The 27,890-nt window shown below is 40.8% G+C and overlaps 1 protein-coding gene across 2 annotated transcripts in view; it reads right to left on the bottom strand.

Annotated features, from left to right (window-relative positions):
- Positions 1-27,890, bottom strand: part of whrna (whirlin a) — a 243,752-nt gene that overhangs the window by 111,633 nt on the left and 104,229 nt on the right. For both annotated transcript variants that reach the window (XM_049604182.1, XM_049604183.1), the window contains exons 2-3: positions 26,276-26,494; positions 18,762-18,887 (exon numbers count right to left, since the gene is read on the bottom strand). In XM_049604182.1, the coding sequence (XP_049460139.1) occupies positions 18,762-18,887; positions 26,276-26,494 (345 nt within the window). The remainder of the gene's footprint in view (positions 1-18,761; positions 18,888-26,275; positions 26,495-27,890) is intronic.

The raw sequence follows: 27,890 nt of genomic DNA, 5'->3' as shown, positions 1-27,890 counted from the left end.
AGATTGAATTACCCTGGGAGCTCATATGCAGCTCGGTAAATTTCCTGGAAACCGTATGAGGAAGCCTCAGTTTAGATTCACCAGAAATGATCTGGAGATGCATCATGACATTCAATGCCATTTATGGGGAAATGCTCTTTTAAAGATTACTCTTAGGGTATTTCTGCTATATTAGATTGCCCATGGTGAAAAGAGGTGGAAAAGATGGGCGACAGGAAATGTATCAAAGCAACAAAAGGATCCAGGTCAATTTCAAACCTATTATGGCAGAACCACCCTGACAGCCCAGAAGTTGCTATTTTAGATTCTATTTTATACCCTTTTATCTTTTTCTATGAACTGGAAGTAAAGTGAATTGAACTGAATCTTCTCCTGACCCTTTCAGTGGCTTAACATGCTGGCTGTGTTTGAAAGTGCTTTTTGACTGAGTAAAAGAAAAGTGGACAACTCTCTCCAACATCAAAGGCTGGTCAGTATGAAATATGATCAAAGTTGGTTCTTTAGTCTCCTTTTATTAGCTGTACGAGTCCAAGGTTTGTTTTGAATCACTAAGTGGTATTAATCCATGTTATCCTTGATTTGCTTTCTAAAACGGCTGCAACATCAAACAATATCTCCCAGCATTTCTCAACAAAACTTCCTGAATTTCAGGGTGGGTATATTTTATTACTGTAAGTGTATTTGAGACACTGAGTGTATGCATTACACGGGAACAAAATGGGATCTAATATCAAACCCTGAGGAACTCCAAGCATTATGTCATCTGCAAGGATGAGTTTTTAATTTCTTTGTGTATTATAAGAAGGGGTTTCAAGTTCATTTCAGTTAGGGATGTCAAAGGTTTTTGACCCGTTACACACACCAGCCTATATCAGTTAATCTTATTGTTCTTCACTTTACTGCACACCACCCAGGTCTTGTGAGAGCTAGCTAGCAACACTGCTCACTCAGCTATTATCGCTAGTAACGCTGTCCTGGCCCAACAGTGTTGCTGTGGAAACCTTGTGCCCACCTTCTGGTTTCCCCCCAGGTAGCCCTGATGAGTAAGTGGCTAACACTTGAGCAGCAAACCCCCTTCAGCATTGTTAACCACTGTTAGCATGGGTAGTGGCACAAACAATTAAGCTAGCAATTGCAAAGAGGTTTTGCGGCTCAAAATGAAGCCATTTACTGACCAGGGCTACCTGGGGGAGACATTGTTAACACTGCTACATTACAGAGAAATACAAAAACGTACTAATGAACCTTCATTAATACAGGCCTATATTTTATCTACAAGCGCACATCACACACTGAGCGAGCTGCTGTCAGCAAAGCAGTAATGATTGTGCTAAGTGGCTAATGGGCATGGAGCTACTTACATGTTTCAGATGATACATCATGTTTGTAGTTGGCCAATGAAGATGAGTTTACGTATCACCTTGAGTTCGTCCTTCACCTTCTCAAAATGATCCCACACTTTGGATTTCCTGCCCGACATGTTATTAACTAGCCTGTGGAATAACCACAGGTACCAGCCCTGGAAATTAACCTGACTCCTGTCTGACTGCTGAGCATGGCCACTTCCTGTGTCTATCCTTTCATATTAAATTCCCGCATGCTCCAGTCATATAGGTTTTGATGGATTTTGACAAGCCGCAGCTCCTAATAGAGTTTCACATGTGTTTGTTTGTTTTCTTCTGCGACTAAGCGACCAATTAAATCTTACTGCGAATGACCTTTCAGGTTGACTAACGTTTGGTGGTCTAACAGGGGGCAGCCCTACTGACACTCCTTAGTTCAGTATCCTCACAGCTCTGCCAAAAAAATCTGTCAGTGGAGATGTTAAGATTTTCAGGTCACGCAAGGACCGAATTTATACACTGTCAGCAACTAAAACTCTGCTCCAATACATTAAGTTCCAATAATGCTTCTATATGACTTCTATATGGTCTAGATGGCTAAAACAAGGTTGTTTAAGCTATATATTCTGGTTAGAGAGGAACACACTCACACATACACACACACACGCATGCACCTGAACCTTGTTGCTCGCCAAGTGCCTCATATTTTGTCCTGATTTGTTTTGTGCTCTTTCAGCAGGATTGCTTTATCATCAGAGTGGATGGAAAATCACCTCTGTGCAAATTGAAAATACTTGGCCTTAATCCATCTACATTTTTGGCACTCTCTTTATACAGTTAGACATGATACACGTGTATGCATCATGTATATGTGTGTGTTTGGATTTTAGCAAAAGATTAAAAAAAAGGAAATAGTGAGGATGAACACATTATAAGTCGCAGACTTTGGCGAAATCTTATTAAGTTTACCAAATACTTAATGAATTTACAACAATAGGAAAAAAAGCAGTAAAATACTCCTTGCAGAATTCAAATAGTATCCAGTTGCCTCTCTGGTTACCTTCATGTGTTAACATACACAGTGGGCATGACCTTTTCCCCTCGGCTTTAATTAGATTAAACCCAACCAGGCAGATGTCAACAGAAGGGCACTGGGCAGGACTGACCTTTCTCTGAGGTGTAATATGGGCGATTTTAGTGACTAGGAAAAAACTGTCCTGGCGCCACCCAAACTTACACAAATTTATTCAAATGAATTTACACGCATATTTGTATGTGGGCGCAAATTTCGTCAATTATTGCAATTGTTTTTTATCAAAGCCTGTTCTCATTGCAGAGCCACATTACTGCTAAACACTTGCAGAAATGTGACAACAAAGGTTTTTACAAGGCTTCTCATCAAAACAGGAGGCAGCTGAAGAGAAAAGGAATGCGGTAACATTTACACAGCCCAGCTTTCATTTTCTCCAAGACTGAAGGGTGAGGAAGTGACATCTTGGTGGTGTGATGATTATAGAACCCTGGGAGCGATACCAGCCATCCATCATAGTCAAAAACCAGCATAGAGACACAGACAGTGAAGACAGACTGCTGCCGGCGAAGGAGCTGAAGCGTAAGCACCAGCGTCGTGGACAATGATGAGGTAGTGTCTTCTCCTGCTGAGCACTGACAATTGCAGGCGTCTTTAGTTTTGCATGAGTCTGTGCCCTAAGGATGTTTATGACACTGTTTAGGATGCATAATGAGTCCCTGTGAGTTATCACATAAAGGGCACTTAAATTCAGAGTTGGCTGCTCGGCTCTTTTTGTGATTAGGAAAAAAAAAAGTTAATTTAGAATAGGGGAAAAGTGGCCTACACTGAAGGTGAATAGATCACATTTATTGATTCTGTGGTAATTATGATGTCAAAGTCCCCGTTCACCTTGATCCTGCTGATAATTACAGTGCTGAATTACTCTCTTACAAGATAACAAAGATGAATCAGGTACAAATGCAAACATAGGTGGGACACGCCAGCTGCCAGAAGGGGGTTACAGCGCTGTTAGTGGGCCTTTTCCTCAGTCACTGAATCATGTAATCGGTTCATAAACGCAATATATAAATTGTCAAAAGCAAGACTACTAGATCATAAAAGATCAGAACACTAGTTCAAAGTTGATCACTTTAAGTCCTGTATAATATTACTAAAAGTCCTATCAAATCTCTGTCAATCAATCAATCAATCAATCAATCAATCATTTGTCACATAAGGTCATACAAGGTTGAACTCCTTCTATTTGTGCATTGTAATTGAGTCCTTCTTTGCCTCTTCTTAAACTGTTTTGTAATTGTGCATGATTCTGGATGGTTCTGGGTATCGATGGTTTCTTTTTGCGGAAAGATTTAACTGTGGGGCATCGGTGGCTTAGTGGTAGAGCAGGCACCTCATGTACAAGGCTGTTGCCGCAGCGGCCCGGGTTCGACTCCAGCCTGTGGCCCTTTGCTGCATGTCACTCCCTCTCTCTCTCCCCCTCTCACACTTGTCTGTCCTATCAAATAAAGGCTAAAACATGCCCCAAAAAATATTAATTAAAAAAAAAAAAAGATTTAACTGTAGTTTTCTTCTGTCATCTGTGATGTCGACAGTGGTGTTCATGAACGTGCTTCACACTCTCACTGGCTCCATGGCATCACTCCGTCACCTGGGGCATGCGTCATAGTTACTTTACATACTTCTTGACCTGAAGAAGATGGCCGCATGGTCACTCCCCCAAAACAAGAGCAGCGACTCTGCTCTGCTGTCGTCTCCAAACAGTATGCAATGGTCATTCAGAGTGTTTTTCCCATCGTGGCACAGGAAAAGCAAGGCCTAGACAGCACCTCACATTCCCACTGTCACAATCGTCCTTATTCACCATTAAGCACACACCTCCCTCTCTCGCCAGAATCCTCTGCTCTTTCAAACTGGCATATAGAAAAAGATTCACCTGGTTGAATGGCACTGTCCAATATCTAATATTACAGATCCTGATATTCCATTGGAAACTGATTCAGGCATGGAGGTCATCCAGTTTATTATCCAACGCCTGTACAGACTGCTAGTTTGACTGATGCATTCCTCATCATCTTTTTCTTGATGTTTACTGCGGTTTACATTTGAAAACCACAAACTAGCTGGCAGCAGAAGTTGGCAGGAAGAGAGTTAAGACACTGGTGAGTTGACTTTCATATCCTGATGAGTGACCAATGCCAACCATAAAGAGCGCCACCAAGACTTGCAAAGTAGACATAGGATCATAAATTTAGCTCACATTTAGCAGAGCTGACATAGAAGCCACTGGAAAAATTGTTTGCACCTACGTCACTACAGTCTGCACAGAGAGTGCATGTGATAGAGTACCACATTCTAGCATACTATATCAGTTAAAAATATTCTTACAGTAACTTATTACTTTGCTCTGTTGTATGTTTTTTGTAGCTACTCAACAGTAGCTGTTTCCGTATTATATTCTAGATACTATCAGCCTCTGCATCCTGCCCTGAATCTCTCCAGATATAAGGGAAGACATCTGTCTACCAGTCCCAGGTGCTGCAGAAGTCTGCAGCAGCGAAAGCTGAACAGAGTGGGCAAAACGTTCATATAACACCCAGATCAGGATCACCACCCCCAGCCCAGCATTACTGATCTTTACTTTTCCTTTACCACAGAGAAACAACAGGCCATGCAAAGCAATAACCCACACAGTTGTCTGTTAAACGGCAACAACATCAACATCATCTCAATGCCAAGAAAAGTACACATCAGAAGTCTGACTCTGTCAGTAAAGATAAAGATTCTGCTTGGTAAAACTAGCAATAACTGAAGGTGAAGATGCTGATGATCGGCAGGGCATTCAAACCCAACAGACTCAAGTAGTTTCTCCATTAGTTTCATTGGCACAAGCTTATCTTGTTCTGGGCATTTCTCAATGATGCTTGGTTGAACTCCAAGATAATGAATTATTCAGTTACCTCCAAACAAACTAAAAGAGGGTAAGGTCCAGTTTTAGATGTCCACCCTTCTGTTGCATACTGGCAAACCTTCCAATCACTCCAAATAATCAGAAGAACACACACAACAAGATTTGCAAAATGATGTATGAAGGTCAGGGGCCTCTTCAAGGGGAGGACCTGGAGAACACACAAAGTCTTTACAAATAGACCCAGGCTGCTCTTGCTGTGAGGCATCAGTGTAAACAACTGCACCACTGTGCCACTATTGACTGCATGGCATTAAATCTAATTTATTCTCCGCTTTACAGAATACAGCAGCAAGTGTTTCAAACCAGTAAAAAAAAAAAAAAAAAAAAAGAGTGAAATTAAATTTGCCGTTAAAAGCTACTTTAACACATGCCAATAAAGCTAAGCTAAGTGAGGGTAACGCAGATCCCAACACCTGTCTACCGCCTCCTGCATCATTTACTGTTTCACCAACAGGCATATGGTGTTGCATAACCATTAGAAGTCTAACTGTACAAGGTCATGCTTGGAATTAAATGTTTTACTAGGGTCAAAGACAAGTTTAACAGCAGCTTAGACTCTCATGCACATACTGAACAGGCACAATGATGCAGGGTCTGCAGAATCTGACCCAGCCAGACCTCACACTTATCAAGCTAAGTTCACACATCATTATTCTGTACCTGGAAACACAATTATACAAGAGAGAGCAGATTTTTATCAAGAGGAAAATAAACCACAGATGTAGTTTCCACAGACGGGTCTTTTCAGTAAGGCTACAACTTCTGTTGTCATTATTGATTAAACAATGTGTTTTCAGTTTGTTGTTTAGTCTAGAAAGTGTCCACAAATACAGGAACTGGAACTACCATCTCAGTCACATTGCAGTTACAGTTTACATCCCTGTCTGTCCACACTCATATGTAGCCATGACAATGAACCACACTTCAAATATGGATTTTGCTGCAAAGAAGCCACAAATTCTAAAATGTGAATGCTCCAAACACATCTTTAACATAATTTATGGTGTTGAGCAAAGGCCAGAAAAGTGTTTTTGTGGAACATTATGCTGCCACAGTAAAGTTGACCTTTGGCCTTTTGGATATAAAATGTTATCGCTTCATCATTTTATCCTATTAGACATTTGTGTGAGACTATGTTATAATTACCATATGAATTCCAGTGTTAATTTTGTTCATGAAAACTATTTCTTTCTTTTTCGGGGCAATGGGGGGCGTGAGCAAGTACCAAAACGTGTAGCTCAGTGTGTGATGTAAACAGTGATGTGAGAGGGAAGCCGCGGCTGGTCAGTCCTTCGGCAATTCTCTCGTAAGTCGGCCCGTTCCTCACTGTCCCCATCACTTGACGATTAATGGCCTCTTCGTTTGCGAGGACAAGGAGGGCGCGCAATGCCTTGTCTCCCCAGTTGCTCATCTTTACAGTGTCTGTCAGGTTTGTGTTTCCCTCTTGCCACTAGCTGCTCGCTAATTCCTGCTATCAGCTGTTTCCTGTTTATCCACCGCCAGTGGGTCGCACATGCATTTATCCCACAAGTCTTCAACAGCCCCTCCCATTGCAGAAGGGTGCCTCGGTCTTTTTAAACTAAAAGGGTTCTGCCAATATGACTACCCTATGAGGTGAAAAATTGGGCACCTCAGATCAACTTGCCAACCCAGCTGTGTGTCTAAATGTTCGCAGCTTGCCGGCAAAACGGCCCAACATTCGCAGAAAATCTGGCAATGTAAAAGGGGCTATTGAAAGCGGAGAACAGCCATGCTTGTAGGCTAATTATCTTCAAATGCTGCATGAGCGACAAGCTAGGAAACTCCAGTTAACAGTCTGCTCCAGGATGTTTTGCTAGCTGCTGAACTGCAGCGGAGCGAGCAGCCACCGGCAGCTAGACCTTACAGCTGATCCCCGCAGGACTCCACTTAGTCTGGACTCGAGGAGGTCTATGGTTTGATGCTGTTTGACAGGCAGGTAGGAGGCTCAGTAATCTGGGAGTGTAGCTGTGCTGTAAGTAAGCAGTCAGATCAGTTTTCTCTGACAGAGATGACCAACTCTGTGAGTTTAAACTTCCAGACTAACATGTTGCCGATTAAAAAAGATTTCAGGCTTTAATTAAGTTATTTTTCTGCTTAACTGTGAGATCGATAAGTCAGAGATTATAATGAACCTGGGGACAAATCATAGTTGTCTCAGATTAGTTATTTGTGTCAAAGTGCTTGAGAGCATAAATAGAGAGATGTTGAGCTTTTTAAATAAAGATCAATAAGTGTGTGCTCATGAATCAAAATCAAAAACTTTTGGAGAAATGCAAGTTTTTAAGTGTGCAGAAATTATTTGTAGTTGTAGAAAAAAAAGAGGATGAAATGAAAATTTTACACAGCCTGTAACCACATAGAAAACATATTGACTTAAAGTTGCTTAAAACGTCATTAATTTTTGTCAGCTAAAATGTTTTGAATTTTCATTGATAAAAACTATGAAGGACAAAAATGACTAAAATGCGACTAAAACTAAAAGCACCCTTATCTCCAGACTAAGACTAAGGCTAAGGCTAAATCTATATTAGCTGTCAAAATTAACACTGATGAATTCTTGAGTTATGGCCAAAAACATGTTTTGTGACGTCACAGTGACCTTTGATCATCAAAATGTAATAACTTCATCCTTGAGTCCAAGTAGACGTTTGTGCCAAATTTTACAGAATTCCCTCAAGGCGTTCCTGAAGTTTCATGTTTACACAGATGCGGCAGATGCAATGTCACAGTGACTTTGATCTCTGACTACCAAAATCTATTCTCTTTCTCCTCGAGTCCAAGTAGATGTTTGTGCCAAATTTGAGGAAATTCTTTCATGGCGTTCTAGGAGGTACCGTGTTCTAGGAGGTACCGTGTTCAGAAGAATGGGGCGTACAGACAACCAAAAGACATAATGCCTTTAGCCGTGGCTGTCACGGAGGAATAAAAACGCCCATCTCATAACCTGAAGTTATGGAAATTCACAATGATATGATAAAAGAGAAATAAGTAAATTTTCACATTTGAGAATCTGGAGTCAGTGAGTATATTTGGATTTTTTGCTTTTGCTAGACTAATCGTTTCAGCACTTGATCTCAGCTTGTCATCAAATCTAATGTCTTTTACATAATTTTCAAATGACTCATCACGGTACCATTTTTATTTTTGTTTTGTTTTGTAGATTATATCCAGACATCTATAAGCCTCATGACACAGAATACTGTGGCTTCGTCTAAACGTCCTTACTTGCTGTGACAAAAGTCTCAATAAAAGTCCAACTGGTTCTTAATATGAGGATGTGCTTTTTTTTTTTTTACAACGTTTGAATCCTACTTTTGATTTGTTTTAACACTTGTTCTTGTTCAGAGAAGCAGCCTGTGAGGAACATCTGAGTCTACCACAGTTTTCTTTGGGAAAGTAAAGTATATATCCTTTCTTATTTATCCCCTGGGACAAAATGTGTTTCGCTGTCTAGTGAGGGTGCATGCTGAAGCGGGCGTTGGTGCTGCAGCATTATGCTGACTTTGAGGAAGTTGTTAAAGACAGCTGTTAACAGGCATGGCCAGGCAGGGCTCCCTCTGTACACACAGTTTAGGATGATCAAACGATCACCCTGGTACACACAATCTTACATCCTTCTAGGAGAGGATGTGTCTAATCTGGGAGCAGTGCAGCTTGCCTCCCTGCTGGGAGTTGAACCCAGGTCTCTGGAGACAGCGGGAGGCTCATCATCCAAATGTTAACAGAGTTGCCATTTAGCGCAAATATGGAAACACTGACAACAAGGCATGAATAAATCAATGTTGACAGCATTGTATTGTTTTGCACGTTTTCTACAAATGTTTTTTTTTAATTTGTAATGGAGCTGGGTAAACAGCTGTTTGTGTTCTCCATTCTCCATAAACTATTTCAATAATGAAGCAAACTGACTTGTCTTTTGTTTCAAGACAGGGAATTCATTGTGAGCCTTAACATCTTCTTTTTACTTCATGATTATTGTACTTTGGGATGAAGTAATATCAAACCTGTTGCAAGAGTCTGGTTTGACAGTAATTTAGGTTTTGAGCAGCATGTCACAAAGCTTGTGCCATCATGTTTTCTTAATCTTAGAATTATTTCACAAATACGATCCATTTTAACTTTTACAGACTCAGAGACAATTTTAGAGGCCTTCGTCTCTTCACGCATTTAAGGGTGAGGAGAGGGGCTCATTTGATTGGTGTGATGTGTGTAAAACACACTCCACGCCTTCTCTCCTCCCTCTTTTTTTTACTTGCGTTTTCTGTTCATTTAAACTGTCTTTTATTTCCTCAGTTATAAACACCTATGTGTTTTTATCAGTTCTTTTAAATGTTTTTGTTTTCATGTCTTGTCTGTTTTAGTTGCCAACATGTAAAGCACTTTGTAACTCTGTTTAACTCTATTATTTTCAAGCTATTTATTGAAATTTTCCCCAAAAGTTATACGGGATTACCACAAATAAATTAACAATCAATGTGAGCCATAATGCAGCTTAGAGCTTAGATTGTCTGCCCGAGCCCGACCCGGATCCGTAATTTCCCGCCACTGTCCTTGGGCTCGGACGAGTCGGGCTCCTCATAATAGACCTAGGCTATGGAACCAACTACTAATCACACTTGGGGGTGGGGCAGGCGCCCCCCCTTGACGGCACCACTGGCCATGCACATGTGAGTTGTCAATGGTGACAACATGTGTGTCGGCTTCATCGAGTGTACCAAGTGCAGCACAATGCTGGTATATGACAGCAAAAAGACGGGGACCTTGACAATTAAGAGGCACGTGACGAGGGCTTGCCATGGAAAGAAAGACGAGAGTCAGCCCTCAATGTCCACGTTCGTATCCTTAAAAAAATGTCGTGTTTAAACCGGGCTTGGGCTCATAATTACAGTTAAAGGGACGGGTCGGGCAGGGCTCGGACAGAACATGCACGGGCTCGGGTGGGGTCGGGCTGGATTTTTTGGGTCCCATCTAAGCTCTAATGCAGCTGTCATCTAGATATTAGACCATGTCAAAAAAAACACCTGCTGGGAAAGATGGAAAGGAAGTAAAATGCTTTTTGACCACACTGCGTGCTTGTAAGTAGCTAAAAGAACTGAGATTTAGTATGTCATGCTCTCTGACAGTGTGCCCAAAAGATAAACAGATATTGTTTTAAAAATATCCCTTAGACACCACAGCCCCTCGCTGAACTGTAAGGTGCAAATAGTCCATCAGATACGACACAGGACGTAGTGAGCGCCTGTTTATTTTTAAAGTATGGACCTTATTTTCAGTGAGCCATTCACAGTGGAGTCAACTGTCTGGCGGTTTTTGCTGAGAGGTAGTGGCGGTGCACAAAACACTGATGGTAAGGACACTGGATTACATGCAAACTATTCCATCTCAGCCCATACACACACATACGCTGTTCTATTTTTGAATCTAAATCTCTGGTGGATCCGGAGTGCATCACCTCAGTGTTCCTTCTAAAAGGAAATGCAGGAGTGCACTATTTCATTCATTTTGGCTGAGAGGTCTGGCTTCCATGCCAGTAATGCTCTTCACCTTCAAAGATGCAGAAAAAAGAACATTTCAAAAGCGTTCTTGCTTTGATTAAATGGGCACCTTTGCCGACTTCAAATCATCATTATGCAATGAAGTACAGTATGTTTTATGTACGATTTTTAGGGGGGTAATATAAATTTACAGAGCTAGTGTTCACAGCATACGTCCAAAATAAAAACAGGGCCCAAGCAGTGGAGGACCTTGTGCCAAACATTGCCAGGTTTAAAGGCAGTTTTTTTGTTTTCTGAAGTGGGGTTGTGTGAGGTACTTATCCATAATCAGTGTATTACACACAGTGGATGACAAGCAGCACACTACCAGTTTGGCGGAGCAGGTAGGAGCACCAACATGGAAGCTAAGCAGTGCACTGCTGCGGATGGGGGCAGCAGCAAAACAAGTTTTTGCCATAAAAAAGTCTCACCTCACTTAAGTGTATACTATGTGGACAATATTTTCACCACTTTACCTTGCCACAGACAGTCCTTTCCCACGGGAAAGTTGCAAACTGCTTCAGTTGCTCATCTGTGCTCTTGTCAAGCCACCAGACTCCATTCACAAAAACAGTAATTTTAGCCGACTGAACATGGGAGCTGCTGGTCTGCCGCTGCCTCCATTGTTTCGTTAGTTTGTGTTATTGTGTGACTTTGTGGAATCTGAACTAAGCTCTTTAAACGCCAAAGTCAAACAAAAACACAAACATACAAAATGATTGATGTGGGAGTAGACCAGGAACTCCTATGGACAGTGATGTTAAATTGCTGGTTTTCTCAATGGAGTCTGGTTTTGAAGGGAGCGACATAATGGCTTCCCTACCCCATTGTAATCACTGTCTGACAGCAAGGTATAGTGGTGAAAATATTCCAAATATAATATACACTTATACTGGCAGGTTGTTCATTATGTCTTTAGTTTCTAATAATGACTTTAGTTGTTCTTTTATCTCAGACATGTATTAGGATGTTAAGTACCTTGACATGTTTTGAGATTGAACAAAACAATAAATGCAACGTCATATACAAGATACCATGCCAATAATGCAATAAAAGATACATCAGGGGGAGACAGGGAGGAGCTTCAGCACACGAAAAAAAAAGAACATCAAAAGGCATGCGAGAAGGAGACGAAAATAAGACAAACAAGATCAATAAAAGAAAAGGCACAACAAGAAACCTACAAATCATCCATAACAGATCACTGCAAAAGAGAAAACCATCTTATCGACAGGGACAAGGCCAGAGTCATACGCACAGAGGACAACAAATACTGGCACTGGATCAGGGAGGCTATCGAAATAAGGAAGCGGGGCCCAGGGACGATGAACAGGGACGAGGGGGCATACATGCTCTCCCACACCTGGAGCAGCGTCCTGGAGAGGACAGCAGGTGGTGTGATCGTCCTGTCAAATATCAGCTAATATCAGCTGATTGACAGATCAGCTGATAAAGACACGTCACAACCACCACCAAGTGACACTTCCAAGCCAAAACATGTCAAGGTATGTCAAATCCTAACATGCCTGAGATAAAAGAACAACTTAAGTCATCAAAACACATTTAGCTGCTGCCCCTGTCCTCAGCAGTACATTGCTTAGCTTTTTGTGACGGTACTCTTGTCTGCTTCTCCAAATGCGGGGCATACTGACCACTATCAACTCTATGTAATACACAACCCCACTTCAAAAGATCCGAACTAACAATTATTTAGCAATAGCAGGCATTTCATTTTCATTGGACCTTTAGTACTGGCTGTGGCTCAGAGGTAGAGTGGGTCTTCCACCAATTGGAAGATCAGCAATTCGATCCCTGGCTCCCCCAATCTGCATGTTGAAGTATCCTTGGGCAAGACACTGAGCCCCAAATTGCTCCCGATGGCTGTTCCATCGGTGTGAATAATTCCTGAGTAGCAGGTGGCACCTTGTACGTTAGCCTCGGCCAAGTGTGTGAAAATACTAGCAAGGTGCTATACAAGCGCAGGTCCATTCACCATTCAATCACCAGCTAGATTTCTCGTCTTGGATGCTGAGATTCACATTCACTGAAAATGAATTCCACTGTATTTTTGAAATATCATGAAGGACATTGTTTACAGGCCACATATTCTAATGACCTTGCCCTGGGCACTAACAATGTCAGAAACACCAGAGACAGTGCTGCTGATGTCAACATAGAGGGTTATATACAATAATTAGCTCCTCAGAGATATGATATATTCCACAGGTATGTAACTGACTCATTTTAATGACCTGCTCAGCTCAGAGTTTTAAATATCATGACCTTAGGTGTAGTATTTGTGTGTCTCACCTACTCCCTGCCCACCTGAGTGACTGGGCACAGACGATGCAAGCTGTGTCGGAGCCTGAATGTGTGAGATTGTCTACAGCTCCTTCTGTTTCTTTTTCTCAGCCTCCCCCCTTCCTCTGTCTAGGCATTTGGCCCTGCAGGTAAAGCCAGGTGTCTACTGGAGGAGCATCACTCTAAAGCCACAAAAGGGGTAAAACACATCGCAGCAGGGAAGAAAACGTGCTTTATTTAGATATCTGGGAGCTCTACCGCCTTGTATAAACGCCAGAATTTCCAAATGCCAAAATTCCACTCCAGATACTAAGCTGCCAGGCACCACACCAGACAAAAGGGGAGAGAATTGGGGCAGAAAAAAGAGAAGATATTTGAGCTCCGAAAACTCCTGCTTGACACTTTCCAAAACACATTCTTTAAAATGCACATCACAGCACGGCACACGAGGCAGTGTTAAGTAGTTCATACATGAAATAAAGAAAAGAACTGGAGGGGGGGGGAAGCAGAAACGTGAAAAAAGCAAGACGAGCGCATGTCATATCACAGGATATTAAAGCCTTTTCTCCCTCCTGTCTTTCTTTTGCTCTCTTTTTAATAAGAAGCCTTTCTAGTTGCTAACAACACTACACATCAAAATGCTATGCTGAGTGTGTGCTCCTGTGTGGGCCCTCTAATAGGTGTCTGTGTAATTGGCTGGTTGACAGGCTGATCACTAACAGACGTGAGATGAAGGGCTCAGGGGAGGAGACGTCCATCCTCACTCTCCTTCTGTTGCCATGTCACCATGACAAACACCCATCTGTAAGCAAAACAAACTAAGGCCATGGACTCCAAGGATGGATGCTTTACCACCGGAAAATAAAAAAGGCTGTGTATCCACTTTATGTCTGGTATCTGTCCTGCATTTTCAAACAAGCAGCTATACATTAGATGTTTCAGACAGACCCGTGGAGAGAGTTCAATCCAGGCAGTACGGAGAGTACATAACTACAATTACTGCTGCTGTACACTGACACTTGCAGGTCATAGGTACATTAGGATATGTGATTTGGTAATAGCTCTTTATTATATAACGCATCAGACAACAAGAGGTTGCTAGAGATTTGGCAGACTATTATTTTAATCATGTTTAAAGGTACTGTGCTTCCCCATGGAGGGAGGCAGAGAGAGAGAACGAGAAAGCAAAAGACAGTCAACGAGAGAAGGGGGTAGAAAAACAGAGAAGTCGGGTTTAAATGTCCAAATGTAGCACAAATTTTAACAGAATTTCCAAAAAAAAATCAGCAAAAAAAAAAAAAGCTAATTTATGTGCCGCATTACATCCACTACTGTTATGCAAACATTGAGAGCTGGTTCACTGAGACAAGCAGGTGGCGCTACTTCTCCAGAAAGGTGCCACTGCAGAACAGGGCACAACGAGATGATGTAATTTAAATACAGAGCATCAGTCAAACCTCAAACTAAGAAAAATATTGTGCGATCCATTACCCATACTACCATACTATGTAGTATGCAGGAAAAAGATGTAGTATGTCAAATATACCAGGATGTTCTACCACAGCTGGTCTGATTTTGCTGCGTGCAAGCCAGCATGCTTTTCTGGCAATTCTGACCCACAATCCTCTGCGCAGCAAATGATACATCACATCGACTGAGCCGCAAAACAGATGACGGCTTGACAACTGAATGTAGTATGTCCCGACTGAGTGTATACTGTATGGACAGTATGTACTTTTTAAGGGCGGCTGCAGTACATACTAAAAGTAAAAAGAAAAAGTATGCGATTCGATCAAGTAGTCTACTGATTATTCCATTGATTAACTGGATAAGAACGACTTTTGCTTTATTATAGAACAATATTAAATAAACAAAAAAGGCAATTAGACAAGTCTCTTGTGTGTATTTGTGTGAGACTATCATGATAATAGCAAGCTGCCTCACTCCCCGTCACTTAGAGACCACTTTGTCTGGATGAGGGCGGACACCAGCTTCAGAGACCCCAGAAACCCCAGCGCCGGGGGCCTTCATCCCAACTAGCAATCATATTGTTTTAGGGAAAATGCTAACATTAATGTTAACAATGGGTTTGCTCTGTGGACTGGATGCTTTCTACTGAGATGCTGAAACAGTGACTTCATGCTTCTGTGGATGTTCGGTTGCAATAACCATCGAAGAAAACATTGCAGTTTCATGGTATCACCACGTTACAGAATTATAACTATTAGAAGTCAAAATGTCCCTTGAAGGAATTAAAAAACAGATGGTTGTTTTTAGTTGAACAAACATTCTATGACTATAACTGAAACAATTTTCTCAAAATAGAAATCCGCGTAAAAAGTCTCCCTTTGGAAAATACAATAAAGTTGAGATTCTCCGTCCAGTTGCATTTTTTTTTCTTTTCTCAGCATCATAGATAAACAAATGTACATGGTATGATGACAGTCAATTTTAATATCATGGCATAGTCTCTATATAGAGACTCTACATTCAGTGAATGTAGAGTCTGTAGGCAAACCCCGGAGATCTTGCCTCTGGAAGAAGAGTGGAAAAGCCCTGGTTTCCGGTTGTAGGCTGTTTGTAGTCCGCGTGATATTGACCAATCACATTTGAGCCGGCTGCAGTTGTTGCCAGGTTTAACAGTCCGTGCAGTGAACTAACGAGGCGGAACATAGCTGGCGTCACTGCAAACTCTGAATCCATCGCAATGGTTCAGCATATTTACTTATATATATGAACGGAAGTCGGAAATGGAAAATCGCCTCATCCGCCCAAATCAAACCGGAATGCCAAAAAATCGGGGGTCTCCCCTCAGAGGCTGTATCGCTGTTTGCCGGAAGCCAGATGCCGAATACAGCCAATGGGTTCCGAGAATGATCATGGCATAACATAAAATTGATATACCACTGCAACCCTATATAATAGACTAGTTCAGACTAGACTACACTCACACTCTGTAAAGAGTTTTTGGTCTGTGTCAGTTTAAAATGACACAAAACTTTGGACACCCTCTGTCATTTTCTCTGGCTTTCCTGTACCATCAAATCACGACACCTGTCCCCAGCCTAAGCACACTGTGTGACAGTAATAATAATCCATGCGAAACACCGTGCACTGTATGTAGTTATATATATTACACTTTTATTTTTACTAGTTATGAGTTTCTCAAACTTTGTGAGGAACCATTTCAACCCTACACACTGGACACTGGAAAAAAAGAGTTTCAAATGTGATGGCCCCAGGGCCTCCACTAGGGTTTGGTGTTTGTGTTGTGTTATGTTCTTTTGTTTCAGAGTGCTTGTGGCTTGATTGGTCGTGGTGATTGGAGGCAGCTGGCCACTGTCTCCAGCCCTTTAAAACCCGCCCTCCTGGGAACTTGGTGCCTCTTCTTTTTCCCCATGGCACCATGCTGTGTTGATTGCATTTACTTGAGTTTTTGTATAGTTTAGTTTGCACTTGGTTATATTGTTTATTCTTGAATTTTTGTTAAAATAAATTACTTTTTTTAATGTAACTCCCCATGTGTTTCCTTATTTGTGATGGTCTTAGAGCCGGACCATAACAAAAACAACTCATATTAGCTACGTGCTCTTGGAGGAGTTCTGCTAACAACAATTTGTGCATACATGAGTGTTAAAGGTCATCCAGAGACGACAAAGAGAGCTTGCAATGGCCAAGAAATGACGATACATCTTGACTGTACGTCATCATTTATTTGCTAAATCTGTTTCTTTGCACTTTGTCACATTTTCCTTTTAGCGTTTCACCAACTTTTCCTCTATCTTCCAACATTATATCAACTTTTCCACCTCCAAAATGTAAAAAAAAAAAAAAAAAAAAAAAAAAAGTTGATATTTTGGTGAGTTTTTGGCATTTCCAAATTGCAAATGAACATAAAACAGGTGAATGGAAATGCATCAAGACATAGACCGAAAGAGAGGAGAAGTGGAGACATGATACAAAGCATTCTTTGATCATGAAGCCTAATGTCCCTCTACAATTCTCTGGTTCCTCAGTGAAGCATATGAACCACACAGCACACTGGAGTCTCTGTTAACAGTGACAAACTGAGTGACGGCTGAGTCATATGAGTCAGGTTGACTGTGCATTGACAGGTCCACATTATACAGTACACACTTGTCTCCAGTGTGAAATGGCTCACTCACTCTTCCTCAAGTTTGCTGCATGTAAAACTGAAATTGATGTAAAATGTTGGCTACTCAAATTAATGCAAAAACCATAAATGTCACCCAACATTTAGTATGATGTTATTACAAGTTTCTCTCAGTAGCATCCCCGACTTTGACTGGCTTCAAGAGTCCTGGGATGAGTCAAATGTTTGTGAAACTGAACACAGCATCTATTGTCTTTGTTATAGTCCTTGTTATACCAAACAGCAGCAAAAGACTATTTTTGAGTGCAGTGACTTTTTTATTTCTGGAGACACTGAATTGTGTTGTTTTCAAAATTTACATTCTGTAATTTTGTAATAAAATAAATTCTTACAAAAGATCTGCTCAGCTTGCTACTGACATTTGAGTATCAATCATCCATTCATTCTTTCCTAATCACCGACTGCTTCTCTCACAGGAAATACTACCATTGTTAAGAGATATTCAAAAGGTTTAATGTTGAGACATCTCAGTTGTTTCACTATGACACTGTTTACTTTTCAGTCCTTGATGCCCAAATTAAAGGGAGTCATTGTCACAGCACGGTGTATCCAAACTGCATATGCTATTCTCTAATTTGTTCAAACACCTTAAAGCAATTATTTTTGACAGCCCATATGGTGAAGAGGACGGGGGATAGCAGCTTGACAGGGAACATCCCAAAGTAGTGAGAGACATGAATTTTTAAAGCAAAGAAAGTGGCATATTGGAATAACTCGTCTTGTGTCGTCATGTCTCTGTGACAGAAGTTATTGTAAAGAGTATTTCCCCACTAGACAGAGTGAACAAAAGTTGTCCCACTGGTTAGAGGGGTCTAATCATAGACAGGCCCGGTGCTCATACAGCCTGATCCCTCACGGCTTTTCTGCACTTTTAATGTCCTACATTAAATCCCCACCAGCTGCTCTGTACCTGACCCTGTGCTCTGACGTCCCTGTGAGGACAGCAGGTGAAAGGACTGTTTCCACTCTCAGTCCTTTGTAAAATAAAACAGAAAGCATTAGCAAAAACATCTTAATGCTAATGAACGATTTAGCTGACTAATTGTTTAGAAGATGCCAAAATTCACCGGCAACAGCCTCAGTTCTGGTTTCCAAATGTGGATATTCACTAGTTTCCTCTGGACTTTCAGTCAGACAAAGCAAGACATCTGGAGATGTCATCCTGGACTCTGTAGAAACTATGATGGACATGTTTCGCTGTTTTCCTGACTCATATTTTGATATACCATACATGTATTTGGCATCAAAACTGTGGGGAGTAGTGTGCTGAGAGGCCTCAGAAAAGGAAGGCTAAATATGGAAGAGAGCTATTGTGTGCATTTCACTGAAAGCAAGAAGCGAGACAGTGTGTGTGAGACAGCAAGTTAAAGATAGATTGAAGCAATACCTTGAGTCCTCCACACTCTGCTGCTGATCCCTGGTCCACTCCAGTGATGTAAATACCTAGAGCATATTCTGCTCCGCCCCGGATCATGAGACCCAGAGACCGGCCGTCATCCAACACCAAGTTGACCTATTAAAGACAGACAGAGGAAGAGATAAAGCTGGCAGAAGCAAGGGTTAAATATCTAAAAATGGTGTGAACCAGACACTTTTGAAATATCAACATTTTAAATGGCATTTTGCAGCCTCAGCTGCATAGCTTGACAGGTTGCCAGACTCGCCCGTGGTGTCGGGCTGTTCTCACTGAAATGGAGACGTGAAACACAATGCATAGGAGGAACGACAGCTCTGTTCTGAGCCGAGATTTGCCGGCAGAAATACAAAGAGTTTCAGGAGCGATTGTGGTGAATCAGAGAGATTAATAAGGAGGCTGAATCTGTTCTGATTGGAAGAATGACTGTTTGAATTCGTCAATCAGTTTGTTTACAAGGCTCATTCGTGTCAGTCAGCCCTGATGAGCAGAGAGGACAACATCTGACACTGTTTGAATTCAAATAACCAACCAACCATAATACCCGTAATCCTCCATCCGGAAATATTGGACAATGACAAGATACGACATGCTGCTGCCGACGATACCTACAGGATATACGTGACTGTGCAAAATGACTCTCTGTTTTTGTATAAATGTCTGTTTAACAACTTATTTAATCTTTAATCTGTATTTGAAAGAAGAAAGCTCTCTTTAGTGCAAGATTAGTCTCCTGGTTTCATGTTTAACCTAATTAAACAACCCTCTTAATTTAAATGAAATTATTATTACGGTAAATTATACAGATACTAGAGCTGCAGCAATTAATTCATTAGTTGTCAGCTATTAAATTAATACCAGCTTATTTGCTAATCGTATAATTGGTTAGACAGAAAAGAAAGTCAGAATTCTCTGATTCCAGCTTCTTAAAAATGTGAATATTACCTGGTTTCTTCACTCCTTTGTGACAGTAAACTGAATATCTGTGGGATGTTGATTAAACATTAGACATTTGAGGATGTAATCTCCGGCTTTGAGAAGTACTGATCAACATTTTCCCCATTTTCTGACAGTTTATAAACCAAACAATTTGATTAATCTTACTATATAATGACAAAAACTCTGTCTGTGGGCGTGTGTGTGGGTGCATCTGTTCCACATCCTCGCTGACTTGGTCAATCCATGTGAAATTTGGCACAGTGGTAGAGGGTCACGGGAGGATGCGAATGAAGCAATATTACATCAATTGGCCAAGGGGGGGAGCTATAGCAACCGACTGAAATTGCAAACTTTGAATGAGCATATCTCATGCCCCATATGTCGTAGAGACATTAAACTTTGCACGGAGATGCCTCTCCTCATGAGGAACACATTTGCCTCAAGAACCCATAACTTCCGGTTATATAGATTTTCCGCCATTTTGAATTTTTTGAAAAACACTTCAAATGGATCTCTTCCTAGGAAGTTTGACCGATCTGCATGAAACTGGGTGAACATAATCTAGGGACCAATATCTAAAGTTCCCTCTTGGCAAAAGTTGGAAAACTTACTAAAACTGAGCTTCTATAAGGCAATGAATATTGCGGAGGGCGTGGCTCATCACATAAAGGTGTATAACATCTCAAGGGTTTCACTGATCACCACACAACTTTGTAGGCATATGACCACACATAATCTGAGGGGACCCCTCCATTATTGACCCCATCAAACAAAATGGGGGCGCTAGAGAGCTAATTTCTTATCTAGGCCTAACTGCCATATCGATTTTTACTAAACTTGGTAGATATGTAGAACAGGACGCCTCAAGGTGACTGGAGAAATTTAACTCTAATTGGCAACTGGCTGGCGCTATAACAACAGAAAAATGCTTAAAAATGGCTAAAATGTGACCGATTGCTGTGGCTCCCCCTGTGGCCCAATGTTTGTTTTTTGTTTTGTTCAGTTTTTTTGGTATGACTAAGTCATGGTATGATATGCTGTACTCAATGGGTTTGGACAATTTTATATTATAAATAACAGATTTTGAAAAAACATAATTAGAAAAACTAAATAGGAGGTGGTCGTGTATGTGACGTCATAGCTTTCGCTCGCTTCCTGCAGCTTGGAGTGACTGCAACCTGGCACAAAACACACAGACATCTTCAATCATAAATCAATTAATCATAAAACAGTGGAATTTCAGCGGGGAGGCCAAGCTGCAGGAAACGAGCGAAAGCTATGACGTCACATACGCGACCTCCTCCTGTGTACTCTTGAGTCTTTCTAATCAAAAAGCTTATATCTCAATAGTTTTACCACAAAGTATGACTTTCTTGACCTTAAAATTTATGTTTTAAATTCATTAACAACATATTTAGATTTCATGTCGCAACTCAAACGAGAACAAAAGACAACATTGCTCTCCCCATTCACTGCCATTCATATTTTTTCCGATCTAAGGTCCCATGAGCTCTACTGGAAGGGGCGTGACTTCGGCACTCTATATGACAACGTCCACTCCTACTACTTCCTGTTCTGCATAAATTAGACATTACTTTTCAAAGTAAAATGTGATGCATTTCACAATAGAGTGAAGTGACACATCTCACTGACAGTAAGTCTGATAAGTAGAAGGCAGAACTAGAGGGACCATCTGTGTGTGTGTGTATATATATATATATATATATATATTTTAACCTCCCAGCAGCTGCCCTCCCCCGTCTTGATCTGTGAAAGATTTAGGAGGGCCTATTTGCTTTCTGATCCACAGGCTCTAAGGTCCAATGAAGGGTTCATTTGTCGGATAAAACTGCTTTATTCTAACCCACTGGCAGTGACTGCATCAGTCACTGCTCTTCTTTGTTTGGTGCCTCTGGGTCATCTCATCAACGCTGTCCCTTAACTCTGCAGCTATTTACTTTGGCCCTTGAGCTCACTGAATTCAGTAATCTTCTAATGTCAGAGCCATCTCTGTTCCTGGCACACAACACTGCACGCTAATGATTTCCAAATGTTTACTTAAGATACCTCCACCACCTGAGCCTCAACTCTTAAAATACTAATTTCAGGAATTTTAACACTTTCTCACATTTGAGATTTGATGCTCTCTTCACTGCACCGATACTTCTTCATGACATTAACAGGTGGTCACGCCTACCCAGCATCAACATCACGAATAAAGAACTGTTTTACTCAGACATTATTTTCAAAAACTGCCTCCTCCATCTTTCACCAAATGAACTCAACTCAGCATTTTCAAAATATGTTTACTTAGAAAGCAAAGAGACCACATTAAAGTTTATACTGTCCACTAGAAGAGCTCCCGCTGTGCCAAACTTTAAATTGTAAATGTCCCTCCATCACAATGGGGCCCTTGATTACTTGGATTGGTCCTAATGTAGCTGTCTCTTGCCAAGTTTGAAAAGCAAAAAATCAGAAGCACCTTGGCAACTACAAGATGACACATATGCAAATATCTCCATTAAACAATGTCAGTTTCGTCCCTGTTCTTTTCCCGCTGGTGTAGGTTTGGCATCTGGCACAGAAATCTTACTTTCATTCAAAGCATATGGTGCTGCAGCTCTTCCTTTTTAATAACAACTGTCTGCTTATTGGATGTAAGTCAGCCACCTTTGCTCAATGGGAATATGGAGGCATTCATGCTCTCTGTGACATTTATGCAGGACATGGTTTTAATTACAAGACTCATCCTTCTTTTATTGGCAGCACATAGCAGCTCTTAGAGCTCTTAGTGTTCTCTGGTATCAGCTGTTATCATGGAATCACTTCAATATGCTCTTTCTCTCTAAAAGACGTCCCAGTGGTCCAGTGTCTCTGTTTTGTAATGACTGGAATCTGAGGCGTTCACTGAGGCTTTGTTGGGACAGACAACATTTAATCACAGGAGAGACTCATGACTTCTGATTCTAATGAGTGAAACTAGCACTGCCTGTACAAACTGCATCCAGCAATTAGGGGTGTAACGATCCATTGATCTGAGTCGATGTATCAAGTCAGTGATCAATGGTGCAAGGTGAAAACATTGATCCATACCATCATCTTTAAGATACACCTTTATTTTGAAATTCTCAGGAAATGTCTGTGTCACCTTCAAGTGCAAGCAGCCGAAAAAAAGATAATGACGATAACATTATTTAACACAGTGGTTCCCAATTGGTGGGTCACAGTCCAAAAGTGGGTCACGTGTCCATTCTGAATGGACCGCAAGTGATTTGCGAACATATCGACTTGGTAAAAACCACATTATTTTTAAGTACAGTGAATTTCCAGCACAGAGCTTTTATTTTGAAGTGCCGTTCTCTGCTGTAGAGTGAGTGACTAACGGACAGCTACTTGACAGAGACGGAAACTAGCTCGACAACATGGCCAAACACAAGTATGACGCTGAATATATCAAACTGTGTGGACCTTGAACTAATGACTAAGGAGAAATCTGGACCCGGTGGCTGGACCAGCTGGGAACCACTATTTAATATGTATAAATCAGCAGTGTGGAAATATTTTAGATCTTTGACAAAACATGGCTCAACAGACAAAGCACATGACGTACCTGCCCGGCTGGGCATCTCACTACACTAACTTGTTGCCCTCGTGCGGCAACATTAGCTGCTTTTTCTTAACAATGTTAGACTGAAAAATCGTGCATGCAGACTGACAATCAACCCTGCTGTTCTGTTGAGAGATGCATTGAGTTAAACCAGCATTGAGTCAGAAAAAGTATCAATAATACATGCAATTTGTTAAGCTATGAGTGAGGAAAAGTCTGCTAGCCGCTAGGCCAGGAGTCGGCATCCTTTACTATCAAAAGAGCAGATTTTGGTCAAAGAAGAAAAACAAAATATCTGGAGCTGCAAAACATATTTGAGGCTCATAATAAAGGTAATGCAGATTTTTCAGCCGAATTTAGCCTATCAACATTATCAATAGATCAAAATGAGCATTCATTAATATGTATTAGCACAAGGTGGCTACTGGTACTCTAACTTTGCAGCTTTGCCAATAAAAACAAATAAATTTGTCTCTGCACTGTTGAATTCTCTATTTTCCCCCAAGACTTTCCCCTGTTTTTGATCTGGAATCCACAGCTAACCTAGCTAGGGAAGATTCACGACTACCTTAGCCATTGTTAGTGATGTTCTTTTTTAAGGAAAAGGCACCAGGCCAGATGTATGAATGTTAAAACATTTTTTTTAATCAGTGTATAGGCTACCCATTTTTTTAATTGAAGAAAGTAAGAATCACTTTAGGCCTGCAACATTAAATCAAAATTAAAATGTTAAAAAAAACAACAACAAAAAAAAACAAACAAGTTATTCATTTCCATAACTTCCTGAGCCCCATACCTTTGTCTAGAATGTATTTTTTTTAGCTATCTGGGATCAGTTGGACCTGATAAGTATAAAAAATGAAACGCTGTCAATAATAATGAAGTCCCAACGTCCTAAAACGAATCATAAAGTCCAAATGTCTTAAAATGAGTACTACCTAATTAACAGTGTCTCAGCTTGTTAGTGTTGCTAAAATTAGTCAGATTTGTTGCCATATCAAACTACAAACATTATTAATCATAAATAAACAAGTTTCAATCAAATGTGATCAGGTTTTGGACCTTGTCCATTTTTGTGTCGGGATCGGCTGCAGACTGACTAGGCAAAGATGGTTGACATCTTGTTTTTACATGGATTACTGTATTGTGCCCTTACTGCCACTAGATGGCATAAAAAGTGTCCACAAATGAGGACAACAGGTCTAAGTTAAGTAGAATGAAGTATAAGGTCAAGTAAACCCAAAATGTGACGTCCTCATACGAGGACACAGGTTCTCAGGAGAGAGGCTAAAGAGTCAAAGATTGTCGATCCCTGTGCTAGGCTAATCTAAGCAGTGTAAAAATGCTTGGGCTGATAATGGTGACTAGCAAAAAAAAAAAAATGTTTTGTCCATGAAGCTTAACACATACTGTTAATATTTATGCTTCTGTTAAATGTTCTTGTTGGTAGGTCATGTCTTATGTGTGTTAGTGGAGTCAATTTAAAGTAAACTTTACTGCACTGAACCAGTTACAATTATTCATGTGTTGTTTTTTTGCGTGCCAAAAAAGACAGGGTTGGAAGCTTCTTCTCAAACCTATTGTGTTATGGGCATGTGATATTACCACATATCTGTCACAGGCCCCTGAATTGGATCTAATTAAAATCATACCACAGCAGTTTTTATGATTTAAGCACATACCTTAGCACTGTCCAAAAATCCATTTAATACTGTATGATGATGAAACTAGTGATTTACATGCTGTCATATCACTTAAAGTCCCTAAATATATGGACATTAATTTCTTTTTCAAGTAAGCTGAAACAGCCAAACTATCTGCTACACACTGGATTAATATTTTCTAAACGTTACCTGCATGGCACTAACTACAGCCTGCATTAATGGAGCAGAAGCAGTTAAGATTAATGTGTGGCTCTCAGCTGCTGAAAAATTGAAAGTTCGAGTGTAATAAATCTTTAAAACAGCTCTGACAGCTCCTTCCCTGCAGGTCGGGAGGTGGTGATAGGGTGGAGTTTGGTGGGACTGAAGTTCCAATTACTGCTATTGTTTTAAGTTTTTTGATTTTTTTCTTTAGTGTCCATCATCTTTTGTCCATTACTGAGTCTCACTATTATAATTCACTTTGACTCTCCTAGATTGTCAAACCAAAGTCAGCCTCGTCGCATTCCCGACTTTGCTCAGAATTAGACTTAGACTCTTTAACATCCATTACAGCTGGGCATTGCAGATATAATCAAAGCATGACTCTGATTCTGAAAATGATGACTCAAATATTTTCAGTCACTAATTTTGGTTGGGAGGTTAGAAATAAATCTGTGTGAGGAGTTGTATGATAGAGTTAAGTCTGAGTCCAAAGACAGAGATGCACAGCAAAACGATCTTCATTAGCGTGTGAAAAAAAAAAACTGCATAACTCCGCTGAATGTAAACAGAGAGGTTATAATCCTTGTCTGGGTCGTTGCTTCGCAGCATGACGCCTGTTAGAGGAGTAAGAAACTTGTGCTGTTGCCTTTAAGATGTTGTAGTTGTGAAGAAGTTGGGTATGATTCTTAACATATTTTTTGGTACTATTTCTCATTTGTGGATCAAACACTTTTAGATTTTGTTGCTTTCTTAAGCTCAGCTTAATTTACTTGCCTTTTTACATTCATCATTAATATTTGATTTTATATTTTTAGCATTAACTTTCAGACTTTTAAGTGTTTTTTGTGCAAACAGAAAAGTGTTAAAAGTGAATAATGGATGTGAGGAACAACAAATGTTTTGAAGAAATTACTGTCATGGCCATCTATAAATTATTCAAATTTATGAGTGATCATATACACAGCTCTGGGGACGTGTTATTGAGCATATGAATATTTTACTTTCCCCTTGAGAAAAGGAAGCCAGTGGAGCTTCTTTATGCCAGTACTCCAGTGTTTCTCCATGTAAAGCCTCACCTTCTTTTCGTCTCCCTCCTGCAATAGCTGCATGTTGCTGCGTCGCTGGCTGTCAGTTCTTCTCAGGGTGGCGCTCCGATGCTCAGGCAGGTCAGGAGGAGGGGAAACGCTGCGACCCTGGGGGTCAACCCAGGTATAAACATGGTTTGTGACGTAGCCGCCTGGAATCCGCCCGACTGAACGCACAGAAAGGCAGAGTTTTTTACTGCCCTTCAGCACCTGAGAGGAGAGGAGAGGAGAGGAGAGGAGAGGAGAGGAGAGGAAAGGAGAGAAAACACAACATTTGTATTTCTCAGAACATACATGAGTGCAGGTTCAAAGAGGAAAGACTACCCACAAACCCACACTTCAATCAATCTAGTTTGATTTTTATAAGGCCGCAGAATACACCCGCAAAAATACATGCATCTTACAAACACAGTGTGAGGTTGTAGCAGTGAATATAAAGTAGGACACATCACTAAATTTGGGAGAAAATTAAAGATTACAGAGAAGCAACCAATTTTTCCATGCCTCTGACTGTGAAAAGCCCAAATGACCAAACACCCCCCACACACACAACAAACACATTTCTAACACATTTCTGCTGAAAATTGCTGCTGGCTGTGCCTCATTGCCTTCTGATAGCTTGCTGTATGTGCAATCCCTCCACAGATCAATGTATTCCCATGTGCCCGGTGGTCTGGAGAAATCAGACTGAACTGTGTCGAGGCTCTTAATGATCAAACAATCCTTGTGGACCACAAACACCAACAGGACCTCGGCTTTCATTCCAGACTAAAAATGATCGCAAACACTGCCAGTTTAAGAGCTGATATTACTCCAGCACTGTGTGAGTGGAACGCTTTCACTTGTCAGCTGATGATTGTTGAACGAAATGAAAGTCGCTATATTAAAGGTTTCACATATTTTGCCGTCGTCACAGTGCGAGACAGGGAACCTTCTGTGTTTTTCAATCTGTTTTCCAATGTTTTTGCATCTGTGTGACTAATGAGAAAAACATTTTTTTAAAGTTTGGTCCAGTATGAAGCAGGAGTGCTGCAGCTGGCAGCAGCAAAACAGGCTGCAATGTAACTGGGCATATTTGCATTGTCAATGTATGTGAAATGAAACATTCCCTCCAGGATTTTGTGGGCTGTTTTTTGGATTGTTGCACCCTGTAATGACTGATTTCACAGGCATATGAATCCACAAAACTGATCTCAAAATTGTGATGTGTGTTGCAGTGATTGTAAGTGATTTTTTTTTTAAACTAAATTGCAGGAGCAAATAAAAATTGCAAAGATAGTTTTGCTGCTGTCACAGATTCTGAGCTCATGATTATGAGCGTTCAGCATTTCCCACAGAAATAAGAATCTATTTGTCATAGTTGGGGGGATAGTGACATTGATCGCCACCAATCAGCTGTTGCTGCCGTTCGATGCAGCACTGAGGGACATTTTCCGTGAAATGCTCTCCTCCTGCTTTCCCTGCCAGGTTAGCACGAGCTAACACAGCACAACATGATTTCATCCCAACTCTTCAAATTTTGCTGCATCTGGTCAACATCCGACACCTAGCCGTTATCACCCGGGTGATATGGGTGATTTTGCATAAGAAGAGGTTAATTGGGTGC

The sequence above is a fragment of the Epinephelus fuscoguttatus genome, linkage group LG18, assembly GCF_011397635.1.
Source record: "Epinephelus fuscoguttatus linkage group LG18, E.fuscoguttatus.final_Chr_v1".
In the NCBI taxonomy this organism is placed as follows: Eukaryota; Metazoa; Chordata; class Actinopteri; order Perciformes; family Serranidae; genus Epinephelus; species Epinephelus fuscoguttatus.
This window is presented reverse-complemented; position numbering and strand designations above follow the sequence as displayed.